The 13,425-nt window shown below is 47.7% G+C and overlaps 1 protein-coding gene across 1 annotated transcript in view; it reads left to right on the top strand.

The window, feature by feature from the left end:
- Nucleotides 1–6,675, top strand: part of RELL1 (RELT like 1) — a 106,566-nt gene extending 99,891 nt beyond the window's left edge. The window contains exons 5-6 of the mRNA XM_082252812.1: nt 305–523; nt 6,520–6,675. Of these exons, the coding sequence (XP_082108938.1) occupies nt 305–523; nt 6,520–6,658 (358 nt within the window). The 3' untranslated portion in view covers nt 6,659–6,675. The remainder of the gene's footprint in view (nt 1–304; nt 524–6,519) is intronic.
- The last annotated feature ends 6,750 nt before the right edge of the window (nt 6,676–13,425 follow it).

Genomic DNA, 13,425 nt, shown 5'->3' on the forward strand with positions numbered 1-13,425 from the left:
TAATCCATGTTTGACAGGCTGCAAGGTTGTTGATGATAGGCCTTATTTACAGTACAGTCCATTCTGATTCAGTTTTTAAGCACCCTTCTACATTCTTATTATCTGTCTTGGGGGGGATATTCTGTTATTTCATGAAGATCCATTCCTTGCCTTGAAGCAACGCAAAAATAAAACATTTCAGATTAGCTGAGAAATTTTCAGTTAAGTAGTATTTGTTCAAAAAGAGCAACAAGGAAACGTACAAATACTATACAGTTTTTAACTCTGATTTCCATTTCTGTTTTATAATTTTTTTTTTTTGTAGACCTACAACACCAAATACTCCTGTAAGTCCTACAAGCCCGACTTCACCTCTCGGAACACCTACTAAACACTCTTGTCATCTTCACACTATTGGAGGAGTGGCAGATAAAAACGTATGCAGCCGATGCGCCCAGAAACGTTGGAACCCATTTAAGACACCACAGAAACATAAAGAGTCAAGAAAGACTCGGCCATCTGTCACTGTTCTGTCGGTGGGAAGGTAACGTTGCCATATTCTATGCAGTGTTCAGTATCTGTATTTTTTCCGTAAAATTTTTGGTTTCTCTATCGTCCATCGACAGACGCAGTCTCCTCTTCATGAGCTGAGTGGGTTATGCTGCCACCTGCAGGAGTAGTGTATGCAGTACGTTAGTACAAAACTTTTATTGGGTGGCAGGGTAACTTTGGGATTGCTGATTCCTGTTGTGGATCCTTAAGGCCTCCATAGTGTCGGTCCCTGGCCGCATGACAAACCGTGAGCGCTGCCATCCTAAGTGTGGGCAATGTAGTTTTTTTTTTCCCCATAGACTTGTATGGGGCAGCCATTTTCCCTGAGCTTCCTGTTGAACTGTATGGGCATCCATGTTTGTGTAGCCTTTTGTGCTGCACTGAGCAGCGTGACCTTTCATTCAGGCGAGATCACTTCCTGTGTTCTTTTTTCTGCTGCTGGCCGAGATCACTTCCTGTTTCTTTCTGCATGCTGCTAGAACGATCAGGAGGACGTTTTTCTCTGAGGTGGTACAGTACTGGGGTCCCCGCGGACATATCCCTGCACGCTCTGCTGTTAGTATAGTTTAAAGGGGATCTCTGCAGACCGCTGTGATTGATGGTGGGAACCACGATCGGCGCTTCTTAAAGCGTCAGTACTCTGTTTTTTTTTTGCAGCTTGCACTATGAAGTCCCAATCTGTGCAATCACTCTCAGACCCACGCTTTACGACTCCCGGACAGTCCGAATCGCAGTCACTGTCCACGATTTCAGCAGCTCTGGAAAGCCTGGCGACAAAAGTTGATTTAGTCATGGAAAGGTTGATAGCCAAAAATGACTGCTGCCTTCTCCATCTATGGAGGTGTCCTCTGATTTAGAGGCTGATGAGGGGGGCGGACGCCCCCCTTCCTGAGGGGTTGCTGTCCTTGCATTCAGATGGTGAAGAGGATCTGTTCTCTTCAGCTGCAGCGTGGGAACGTGCTTTAGTGGAAGCCCGGATTATTTCAGTACGGGACACTTAAAAATTGGCTGTTGAGCCCACGCTGGCAGGGACGTGGGTGGCTTTTGACTCTGAGGTCTCAGAAAGCTAGTAAGGTTTTCCCTTGTCCCGACACTTTTCACGATATTGTGAATGACCAATGGCAGCGCGTTAAGCACGTGTTAGTGGTGCCAAAACGCTTTAAACGCAGGTATCCTTTTGCTGAAAAGGTCTCCAACCGTTGGACGGTGTCACCTAAAGTGGACCATCCTGTCTCCAGATGAAACAAATCTACCCTTGTGCCTGTGGAAGATTCCCCGGTCTTTATTGGACGGTGGTCACCACGGACGCTAGCCTGTCAGGCTGGGGTGGAGTGCTAGGGAAGCTCGGTGCCCAGGGGACTTGGGCGATGGAAGAGTCTTCCTTGCCGATCAATATTCTGGAGCTGAGAGGGTTCAAGCTCTGCCTGCTTCACTGGACGAGTCGGCTACACGGCTCTCCGGTACGGATACAGTCGGACAATGCCATGGCCGTGGCTTACATCAATCATCAAGGGGGCACCAAGAGTTTCCTGGCAGCTAAGGAAGTGGCTGAGATTCTGGTTTAGGCAGAACACCATGTTCCGGCTCTGTCTGCAGTCCACATTCCGTTTGTGGAGAATTGGAAAGCGAATTACCTGAGTCGTCAGATGTTGGATCAAGGAGAATGGTCCCTTCATCCAGGAGTGTTTCATTTCTTATGTGCCCAGTGGGGGACTCCGGAGGTGGATCTGTTTGTGTCTCGCCTCAACAGGAAAGTTCAGCGGTTTGTGGCCAGGTCTCGGGATCCTCTGGCCGACGCCACAGACTCTCTGGTGGCACCTATCGTCTGATCTATGCCTTCCCTCCGCTCGTGCTCCTGCCAAGGTTTCTTCACCGTGTGGCAAATGGAAGGCATTCCAGTCGTTCTGGTGGCACCAGACTGGCCTCTGCAGTCTTGGTATGCAGACCTGGTAAAAATGGTCGTAGACCCTCCATGGAGACTCTGTGGGAAGATCTACTGTCTCAAGGACCAATCTTCCACCCTGCTTTACGGTCGCTGGCTTTAACGGCTTGGCTGTTGAAAGCAAAGTGTTGAGGGATCGAGGTCTCCCTGACTTGGTGATTCCTACCCTTTTGAAGGCTAGGAAGTCAACTTCCAGGAAGATCTATCATTGCACGTGGAAATCATACGTTTCATGGTGTGAATCGCTGTAGCTGCACATTCGCTTATTTTCTGTAGCTGGGGTTTTGGCCTTTATCCAAAAAAGGCGTTGAGCAGCGGTTGGCGTTGGGTACTATCAAGGTCCAGGTGTAGGCCTTGGCTATTTATTTCTAACGTCCATTGGCTACTAATGCCTTAATTCGTACTTTTATTCAGGGGGTGGTGCATCTGGCTCCCCCAAGGAGATCCCCGTTGCCACCGTGGGATCTCGATCTGGTTTTGTCTGTTCTTGAAAAGCCTCTTTTTGAGAATATTAGGGAGATTTCTCTGCTTTCTTTGTTGCAGAAGGTTGCATTCCTAGTGGCTATTACTTTTGCTCGCAGTCTCGGAGTTGGCGGCGCTGTCCTGTCGTTCGCCTTATTTGGTGGTTCACAGGGATAAAGTGGTCTTCCGACCTAATCAGTCTTTTCTCCCTAAGGTGGTGTCAGATTTTCATCTTGATGAAGACATTGTATTTCCTTCCTTATGTCCTAAGCCTAAGCATCCCAAGGAATTTGCTTTGCACTCTCTGGATGTGGTTCGGGCAGTAAGAGTTTAGCTGACAGTCACTGAGTCCTTTAGGAAGTCGGACTCTCTCTTTCTCCTTCCGGACAGTCCTCGCAAAGGTTTGGGTGTGTCCGCTGCGACCATTTCTAGATGGATCAGGCAGACGGTTGTTCAGGCTTATTCGCTCAAGGGTCAGGTTCCTCCTTTCCTTATGAAGGCTCATTCTACTAGAGCGCTGAGTGCCTCTTGGGCTTTTCACCATCAGGCCTCAGTCATACAAGTTTATAAGGCAGCGACTTGGTAATCTGTGCACACCTTTCCCAAATTTTACAAGGTCGATTTGTTGGGTTCTTCGGATGCCTCTTTTAGCCGCAAGGTTTTGCAGGCTGCTGTTTTATAAGAGAATGTTTTTTTTCTTATTCTCTTAGGGGTCTTTTACCTGGGTGAGCTCTTGTTGTTTTGGTTGAGCTTCATGTTACCCAGTTGGCTAGGTTTGACCTTTGGAGTTTACGTTACTTTCTGGTTGCGTTTTTCCCACCCCTCATGCCTATACTGCTTAGGGACGTCCCACACAGCTCATGAAGATGAGGCTGCGTCTGTCAATGGACGATGGAGAAATTAAGATTTTTGTAAGATCTTACCATAAAATCTTTTTCTCTGATGTCCATTGACAGACGCAGCACCCGCCCCTCTGCATTGGGGATGGTTTTATTGTCTTCACTGCTTGCAACTAAACTGATGTGCTTGGCTGTGTCTGTGAGGGTTATGTCTGGAGGGACAGCCTCGCGGGTGTGTATATGTTAAAATTTTGTACGAACATAGTGCCTAGACTACTCCTGCAGGTGGCAGCATAACCCACACAGCTCATGAAGATGAGGCTGCGACTGTCAATGGACATCAGAGAAAAAGATTTTACTGTAAGATCTTACAAAAATCGTATTTTTTCCGTACATTTTTTGGTATTTTTTAGTCAACATTGTGTAGTAGTTGTGTTTGTTGGCAGACTTGAGTGTGCCATTCATTCAGAGAGCTGTGCGATTATGACTCCCATGCACATACGCGGGAGTGAAGTCATCGCAGCCTTTTTATTCAAACGACCAAAGCTTGTGGATCTGGATGGAAGCCCTGTTAGTGGTGACAGCTTGCCACTGGAGGAATCTGCTTTACAGTTTGTCTGTCATAATGTGCTAGTATGCAATGCACACTACTAGCACATGATGACATTAACCTGCAGGGGTTTCGAGACTTTACCACTGCTTAAAAAATTTAAATTTTACCTTTACAACCACTTTAAGGCTTTGTGCAGCCAGTGCTTGGGCAGTTCTTGAGTTTAAGACAAAGTCTTTGCACGTGGTCACTACAGTGCCTTGCGAAAGTATTCGGCCCCCTTGAACTTTTCGACCTTTTGCCACATTTCAGGCTTCCAACATAAAGATATAAAACTGGAAGTTTTTTGTGAAGAATCAACAACAAGTGGGACACAATCATGAAGTGGAACGAAATTTATTGGATATTTCAAACTTTTTTAACAAATAAAAAAACTGAAAAATTGGGAGTGCAAAATTATTCAGCCCCCTTAAGTTAATAATTTGTAGCGCCACCTTTTGCTGCGATGGGGTATGTCTCTATCAGTTTTGCACATCAAGAGACTGAAATTTTTGCCCATTCCTCCTTGCAAAACAGCTCGAGCTCAGTGAGGTTGGATGGAGAGCATTTGTGAATGGCAGTTTTCAGTTCTTTCCACAGATTCTCAATTGGATTCAGGTCTGGACTTTGACTTGGCCATTCTAACACCTGGATATGTTTATTTGTGAACCATTCCATTGTAGATTTTGCTTTATGTTTTGGATCATTGTCTTGTTGGAAGACAAATCTCCGTCCCAGTCTCAGGTCTTTTGCAGACTCCATCAGGTTTTCTTCCAGAATGGTCCTGTATTTGGCTCCATCCATCTTCCCATCAATTTTAACCATCTTCCCTGTCCCTGCTGAAGAAAAGCAGGCCCAAACATGATGCTGCCACCACCATGTTTGACAGTGGGGATGGTGTGTTCAGGGTGATGAGCTGTGTTGCTCTTACGCCAAACATAACGTTTTGCTTTGTTGCCAAAAAGTTGATTTTGGTTTCATCTGACCAGAGCACCTTCGTTTGGTGTGTCTCCCAGGTGGCTTGTGGCAAACTTTAAACAACACTTTTTATTGATATCTTTAAGAAATGGCTTTCTTCTTGCCACTCTTCCATAAAGGCCAGATTTGTGCAGTATATCACTGATTGTTGTCCTATGGACAGAGTCTCCCACCTCAGCTGTAGATCTCTGCAGTTCACCCAGAGTGATCATGGGCCTCTTGGCTGCATCTCTGATCAGTCTTCTCCTTGTATGAGCTGAAAGTTTAGAGGGACGGCCAGGTCTTCGTAGATTTGCAGTGGTCTGATACTCCTTCCATTTCAATATTATCGCTTGCACAGTGCTCCTTGTTTAAAGCTTGGATGTTTAAAGCTTGGAAATCTTTTTGTATCCAAATCCAGCTTTAAACTTCTCCACAACAGTATCTCGGACCTGCCTGGAGTGTTCCTTGTTCTTCATGATGCTCTCTGCGCTTTAAACGGTCCTCTGAGACTATCACAGTGCAGGGACATTTATACGGAGACTTGATTACACACAGGTGGATTTTATTTACACACAGGTGGATTCTTTTTATCATCATTAGTCATTTAGGTCAACATTGGTTCATTCAGAGATCCTCACTGAACTTCTGGAGAGAGTTTGCTGCACTGAAAGTAAAGGGGCTGAATAATTTTGCACGCCCAATTTTTCACTTTTTTATTTGTTAACAAAGTTTGAAATATCCAATAAATTTCATTCCACTTCATGATTGTGTCCCACTTCTTGTTGTTGATTCTTCACAAAAAATTACAATTTTATATCTTTGTCTGAAGCCTGAAATGTGGCAAAAAGTCAAAGTTCAAGGGGGCAGAATACTTTCGCAAGGCACTGTATTTACATGAATATTGTTAATCATACATATTATCCCTTGATGAGCCGTGGTATTTGGAAATCCCCCCTATACTTAAAATGTTACTCCAGACAATTTTTTTTTTTTTTTGAGTTGCGAAACGTTTCAATCTGTCTGGTTTCTGACGATGTATGCATCCCCGTTGATTACACCTTACTTTTGGTTTCAGTGAACATTATTTGGAGGACAGAAAGTAATAGGGAATTTTCTTCTCAATGGTAGTGAAGAAGGAAAAATAAACCTGACAGAGGTTCTGACCCTTCCCCATGCTTCATTTTTTTGATTTTCAGATTCAGAGTCACAAAAGTGGAGTCGAAGTCCAAAGAACGGAAGCGTTTAATGTCTGGGACTGAAGCACCAAAGGATGAAGTTCCTGCCACACCAGTTAGTGTAGATACTCGGCAAAGAAATGGCCCAGAGGTAAGCTGACCTAAAGGATGCTTCTGTGCGAAATATATACTGTATTGCTTTGACAAAATTTCTGCACTTTCAAATATAAAATGTGTCTGATGATTGCTGTGCAAGGTAATACAGGAGGATACAAATTAGGTACTTATACTGGTTACATTTAAAAATGTACTTTTCTCATTCATTGAGGAACACAGGAATTCAGATACAGTCTGGTTATAAGCCACCTATAGAAGGTTTGGTAAACGGAAAAGCTGCTTTACAATCCTTCCTCTAGCTTGTGTTTGGACATGTTGGAGGTTTGATGAGAACAGCTTAATAAGATGTTCTTAGAAGGAAGGTGATTTTTTTTTTTTTTGCTTTCGCTTTAGTTCGTTGAGGGACACAGCTCCTGATATTCATAACCATTGGGTTATACTGCCCCCTACAGGAGTAGGACACTAGGGAGAAAATAATTCTGGCTACACCCATGGGCGGTCCCAGGGGGTATACTCCCTCTCTCTGCTATTTTTCTGCCTAGTCAAGAGTAAGGACCTATCACCTTGCTGGGATCTTTGGCCCTGGCAAACCTTTTATAGACAGAAAATTTTTATTCTCCCGTATTTTTTCCTGTGAGATCTATGATCAACTACCGAACTGGGCAACAGATTGTATAATCTAGATCCAGTGGTCACCCCAGTCTGGCCAGCAAGCGCACATAAACCTCAGCTCCGCGCTAGGTCGGCCACGATAAGCCCCATTGGACGGGGGCTTGCCTGCGAGTTAAATGCCTTCCCAAGGTCGCATACGACCAGGTCTCGGCCTGAGTCGCAGCGTTCCTCCTGGCTGACAGCCCCCCCCCATTTAGATGGAGAGGGGTTCTGTCTGAAGCAGTGCCCGCCTGGTTTGTGGTATGGTGAGTAGTTGTCCCCCCCTCTCCCTCTGGAGGGTTTTGGGGTGGTCGAACCCCGGGTTTCCCCCTTTCCGCAGGAATCCCCCTTTGCCAAGTCCCTCCATCCTGCCCCTCCTACGCTGGGGTTATTTTGGTTGTCTGGCCACTTTCCTGGGGCAGGGCGCTAACTGGGAATGGGGGCCGTGGGGTGCGCCGCCATCCACCGGATGATCGATTGTGCTGGGGGGGAGGGGGATGTACCTGGTGGGGGCTCCTACCAGGGCCCCCCATCCTGCCTGGATCTGTCCTTGACGCCTAGTCTCCCTCCTATGTCCCTGTAAGCCTCATGTTGCCGCGCAGGATCGCCATTTTGTTGTAATGTGTGTTTCTATACACGGCGGCCATTTTTGTGTAGTCTGGCGTCCATTTTCTTTTAGTTTTGCCATTGGAAATAGCGGCAGCCCTGACAGTGAAGCCCTGTGGGTAGCGATTTTGGTGCTGGGAGCCCCTTCTCATTCCCTGGAGCTGACTTCTGGATCATTTTACTTACCTGATCGTCGCAGGTGTGGTGCAGATTCTCCTCGGGGCTGCAGGTGCCTGTTTCTGTGGGTGGTGAGTCTGGTGGGGTCAACTCCCTCTCTGCTGAAGATCGCTTGGTGCTTTGTGCCTGGCGACTGGGTGGTGCTGCTAGAACGGTGGGGGTTGTCCCTTAGCGTTTTACACTTTGTGGGGTCCTGCTGGTGACTCATGGAGTATTTGGAGCACATTTCCACACCTGATCCCCTCTCTGATGTTGCGCGGCCCTCTGTGTCCCAACCATCCATCAATGCACTGACCACAGTTCTGGAGTCCCTTGTGTCCCGGGTGGAGTTGGCTTGCGGGCGACGGGCTAACAAAATGCGCCCCCGCCTTCCCCTGCCACATCTGTTTTATCAGATCCTGAATCTGATTCGGCCACTGCGGACGTGGGTCACCCTGCTGGGTCTGCAACCATGCGCCAGGAATCATATGATAGTGAGGATGATTTCTCCACGTCTGTGACTGTGCACGAAAAGGCGCTTTTGGATGCACTATCTGTGCGTGAGACCCTAAAGACTGAGGACATATCTGAAGCTGCGATGGAGATGCAGGTGCCCTTTGGCATTCACAAGCCATCCAAAGCGGCTAAGGTGTTTCATTTCCCTGCCTATTTTGACAGAATTGTCGCTAAAGAGTGGGAACGACCAAAGCGCCCCCGTGGGGTCCCTAAGCGCTAACCCTATGAGGAGTACCTTCTTAAGAAGTGGACTGTGCCTACCGGTGGTGGACCCTCCAGTTTCCAGAATAAACAAGGCAACCATGATTCTGGTTGTAGAGCCCCATGGCCTTTAAGGATCTGGCTGACCAGAAGGCGGAGGCTGTGACCTGCACTATGTACACTCTGGCTGGTTTAGCAATTAGGCCAATATTCACCAATGCCCTAGTGTCACGAACTCTGACCCAGTGGGCTAAGCTCCTACACCATGACCTGGAGGGGGAATAGCTCCCCCCTGCTTTTGCTGAGTGGCGGACCAGCTGGTCCAGGGGCTGCAGTTTATCTGTGATGCCTCTTTGCATGCGGCTCCCCTGATGGTTCTCCTCTGTTTTGGCAGTGGTCCTTCGGTGTGTTTTTTGGCTCAAGTGCTGGTTTGCGGATCAGACTTCAACAAAGGCCTTGACTGATCTTCCTTTACAAGGAGATCATCTGTTTGGAGCTACCCTGGAAGACCTCATTAAAGTGCTCACGTGGGGGAAGAGTACTTCCGCTGGCTACTAAGGGCAAGGAATAGGGTTGAGCGGACACCTAGATGTCCGTGTTCGACGGGTTCGGCCGAACTTTAAAAAAAAGTCCGGGTCCGTGTCCCGGACTTTTACCGAACTTTTCCCGGACACCGAACCCCATTGAAGTCAATGGGGACCCGAACTTTCAGGCACTAAAATGGCTCTAAAACACCAAAGGAAAGGGCTAGAGTGCTGCAAATGGCAGCAAAACGTAATTAAGAGCATGGCAAGTGCTCTGCAAACAAATGTGGATAGGGAAATAACTTAAAACAACAAAAAAAAACAGAAAAATAAAACAATGTTCTTCTTCATCTCTGAAGGACGAGGCCCATATGGAGTAGGAGGGAGGTTGAGGTGGTGGTGGATGTGGCGGTGACATAGGCGTGCGCACAGGGTGTGCTGGGTGTGCCTGGGCACACCCTAATCACCTAGGGCACATAGCATTGCCAGTGAGGAGATGGGAAAGATCTCCCTGGGACCTGCTCTGCTCTATTTCTCCTTGCCTACAGGTACATGGCCCCGATACATTACTCTCCCTGCTGGCAAACACATGCATGTGTATTTCAACTTTGGGGTGCACACCTTAATGCAATAGGCTGCGCACACCTATGGGCGGTGTAGGTGGAAGCGGCGGTGGAGGAGGACCAGGGCCGGATTAACAGCATCATGGGCTTGGTGCTGAGGATTTTGAAGGGCCTTAAGGGCCGTGCCTTGCCATGCACCCAGAGGAGGAAGGGTGCAGCCATGAATGCCTAATTCAACATGGGATGCTGTCTCTGAAGCCCATAAACACATCCATGCATCGCCAACTGTCCCTCCTTGTCCGGCCTTCACGCTGTGTGGGGAGGTTCTGAGGGTGCTGCCTGGGGAAGCGAGCATAGAAGCCAGACTTCTGTGTTTACAAGTGACAGAAGAGCGGTAACAGTGAATATGGCCAACCCGGGGCCTATATAAAAGGTAGGGGCCTGGAGCTGCAGCTCCAATAGCCCCTACATTAATCTGGCCCTGAGGAGGAGGACGAGGTAGCCAACACTGCTTCTTTTCAAAAATTTTAAATGAGGGTACACCCCAAAAGAGTGAGAAAGAGCAAAAATGGAACAATGGGTGGGTAAGGTCGGTATCCATTGCTATTCTGCATAAGGTACGGAAAAGTCCCGTGGGATCCATGCCTGGTTCATTTTAATGAACGTGAGCTTGTCCACATTGTCTCTGGACAGGCGGCTGCGCTTGTCTGTTATAACGCCCCCAGCCGTGCTAAATACCCGTTCAGATAATACACTGGCTGCAGGGCACGCCAGCACCTCCAAGGCGTAAAGGGCAAGCTCAGGCCATGTGCCCAATTTGGAGACCCAGAAGTTGAAGGGGGCAGACCCGTCATTCACTACATGTAGGCGTGTGCACACATACTGCTCCACCATGTTGGTAAAATGCTGCCTCCTGCTAAGACGTTCCATCTGAGCTGCTGGTGCTGCTGTTTGTTGTGGCGTGCTGACAAAGCTTTTCCACATTTCGGCCATGCTAACCCTGCCTTCTGAGGTGCTGGCGGTGCCCTGGTTGCGTTGGCGACCTCCTCCTCCTCCTCCTCTGCCTTGTGCTTCCACTGTGGCCCCGCTGTCAGATGGGAATGCCAGCAGCATGGCGTCTACCAGCGTGCGCTTGTACTCGCGCATCTTGCGATCGCGCTCCAGTGAGTGAATTAAGGACGGTACGTTGTCCTTGTAACGGGGATCCAGCAGCGTGGCCACCCAGTAATCAGCACAAGTTAGAATGTGGGCAACTCGGCGGTCGTTGTGGAGACACTGCAGCATGTAATCGCTCATGTGTGCCAGGCTGCCCAGAGGCAACGAAAGGCTGTCCTCTGTGGGAGGTGTATCGTCCGTGTCCTCTGTATCCCCCCAGCCACGCACCAGTGATGGCCATGAGCTGGCCTGGGTGCCACCCTGCTGTGAACATGGTTCCATCTCCTCCTCCAGCTCCTCCTCCTCCTCATCCTCCTCATCCTCCAGAACTGTGCCCCTGCTGGACAATTGCGTCCCTGGCGTTTGCGTGTGCAGGAACCCACCCTCGGAGCCCCTTGCGAATGACTGCCCTGAAAGCCTTGGAAATGTTACCTCTTCATCCTCCTCCTCCTCATCCTGTGCCACATCCTCTTCCATCATCGCCCGAATTGTTTTTTCAAGGAGGCATAGAAGTGGGATAGTTAAGCTGAGAACGGCGTCATTGCCACTGGCCATGTTGGTGGAGTACTCAAAACAGCGCAACAAGGCACACAGGTCTCGCATGGAGGCCCAGTTAAATTAAATAGCGGAATAGAAAATATGATCCAAAAAAAGTGTATGTATATCACACGTACACAACCACACTGGGCCCCAATTACTATTGTTTGTACCCCTAAAAGGCTAGATGAGGAGTAGGGGGAGTATGGAACAGGCAGCACCCTCAAACCTTCAGAAGTATGAGATGAACCCCAACAACTTGGAAAGGTGGATCTCTCTCACACGTACCAACACAGACTATCCCCCAATTTAACTGATCCCCAAAGGTTTTTGATTAAATAGCGGAATAGAAAATATGATCCAAAAAAAGTGTATGTATATCACACGTACACAACCACACTAGGCCCCAATTACTATTGTTTGTACCCCTAAAAGGCTAGATGAGGAGTAGGGGGGGTATGGAACAGGCAGCACCCTCAAACCTTCAGAAGTATGAGATGAACCCCAACAACTTGGAAAGGTGGATCTCTCTCACACGTACCAACACAGACTATCCCCCAATTTAACTGATCCCCAAAGGTTTTTGATTAAATAGCGGAATAGAAAATATGATCCAAAAAAAGTGTATGTATATCACACGTACACAACCACACTAGGCCCCAATTACTATTGTTTGTACCCCTAAAAGGCTAGATGAGGAGTAGGGGGAGTATGGAACAGGCAGCACCCTCAAATCTTCAGAAGTATGAGATTGTGTTCACTGTACCCCACAAAGATTGAGTTCACTGCACCCCACAATGATTGTGTTCACTGCACCCCACAAAGATTGTGTTCACTGCACCTCACAAAGATTCTGTTCACTGTACCCCACAAAGATTGTGTTCACTGCACCCTAAAAGGATGTTGTTCACTGCACCCCACAAAGATTGTGTTCACTGCACCCTAAAAGGATGTTGTTCACTGCACCCCAAAAGGATGTTGTTCACTGCACCCCAAAAAGATTGTGTTCACTGTACCCCCCCAAAGATTGTGTTCACTGCACCCCACAAAGATTGTGTTCACTGCACCCCAAAAAGATTGTGTTCACTGTACCCCCCAAAGATTGTGTTCACTGCACCCCAAAAAGATTGTGTTCACTGTACCCCCCAAAGATTGTGTTCACTGCACCCCACAAAGATTCTGTTCACTGTACCCCACAAAGATTGTGTTCACTGCACCCCAAAAAGATTGTGTTCACTGTACCCCCCCAAAGATTGTGTTCACTGCACCCCACAAAGATTCTGTTCACTGTACCCCACAAAGATTGTGTTCACTGCACCCCAAAAAGATTGTGTTCACTGCACCCCAAAAAGGATGTTGTTCACTGCACCCCAAAAAGGATGTTGTTCACTCCACCCCAAAAAGATTGTGTTCACTGCACCCCACAAAGATTGTGTTCACTGCACCCCAAAAAGATTGTGTTCACTGCACCCCAAAAATGATTTTGTTCACTGCACCCCAAAAAGGATTTTGTTCACTGCACCCCAAAAAGGATGTTGTTCACTCCACCCCAAAAAGATTGTGTTCACTGCACCTCAAAAAGATTGTGTTCACTGCACCCCACAAAGGATTTTGTTCACTGCACCCCAAAAAGATTGTGTTCACTGCACCCCAAAAAGATTGTGTTCACTGCACCCCACAAAGGATTGTGTTCACTGCACCCCACAAAGATTGTGTTCACTGCACACCAAAAAGGATTGTGTTCACTGCACCCCAAAAAGATTTTGTTCACTGCACCCCAAAAAGATTGTGTTCACTGCAGCCCAAAAAGATTGTGTTCACTGCAGCCCAAAAAGATTGTGTTCACTGCAGCCCAAAAAGATTGTGTTCACTGCAGCTCACACACAGAAAAATGGATGTGG

Source organism: Pelophylax lessonae (assembly GCF_965119305.1).
Source record: "Pelophylax lessonae genome assembly, chromosome: 1".
NCBI lineage: Eukaryota > Metazoa > Chordata > Amphibia > Anura > Ranidae > Pelophylax > Pelophylax lessonae.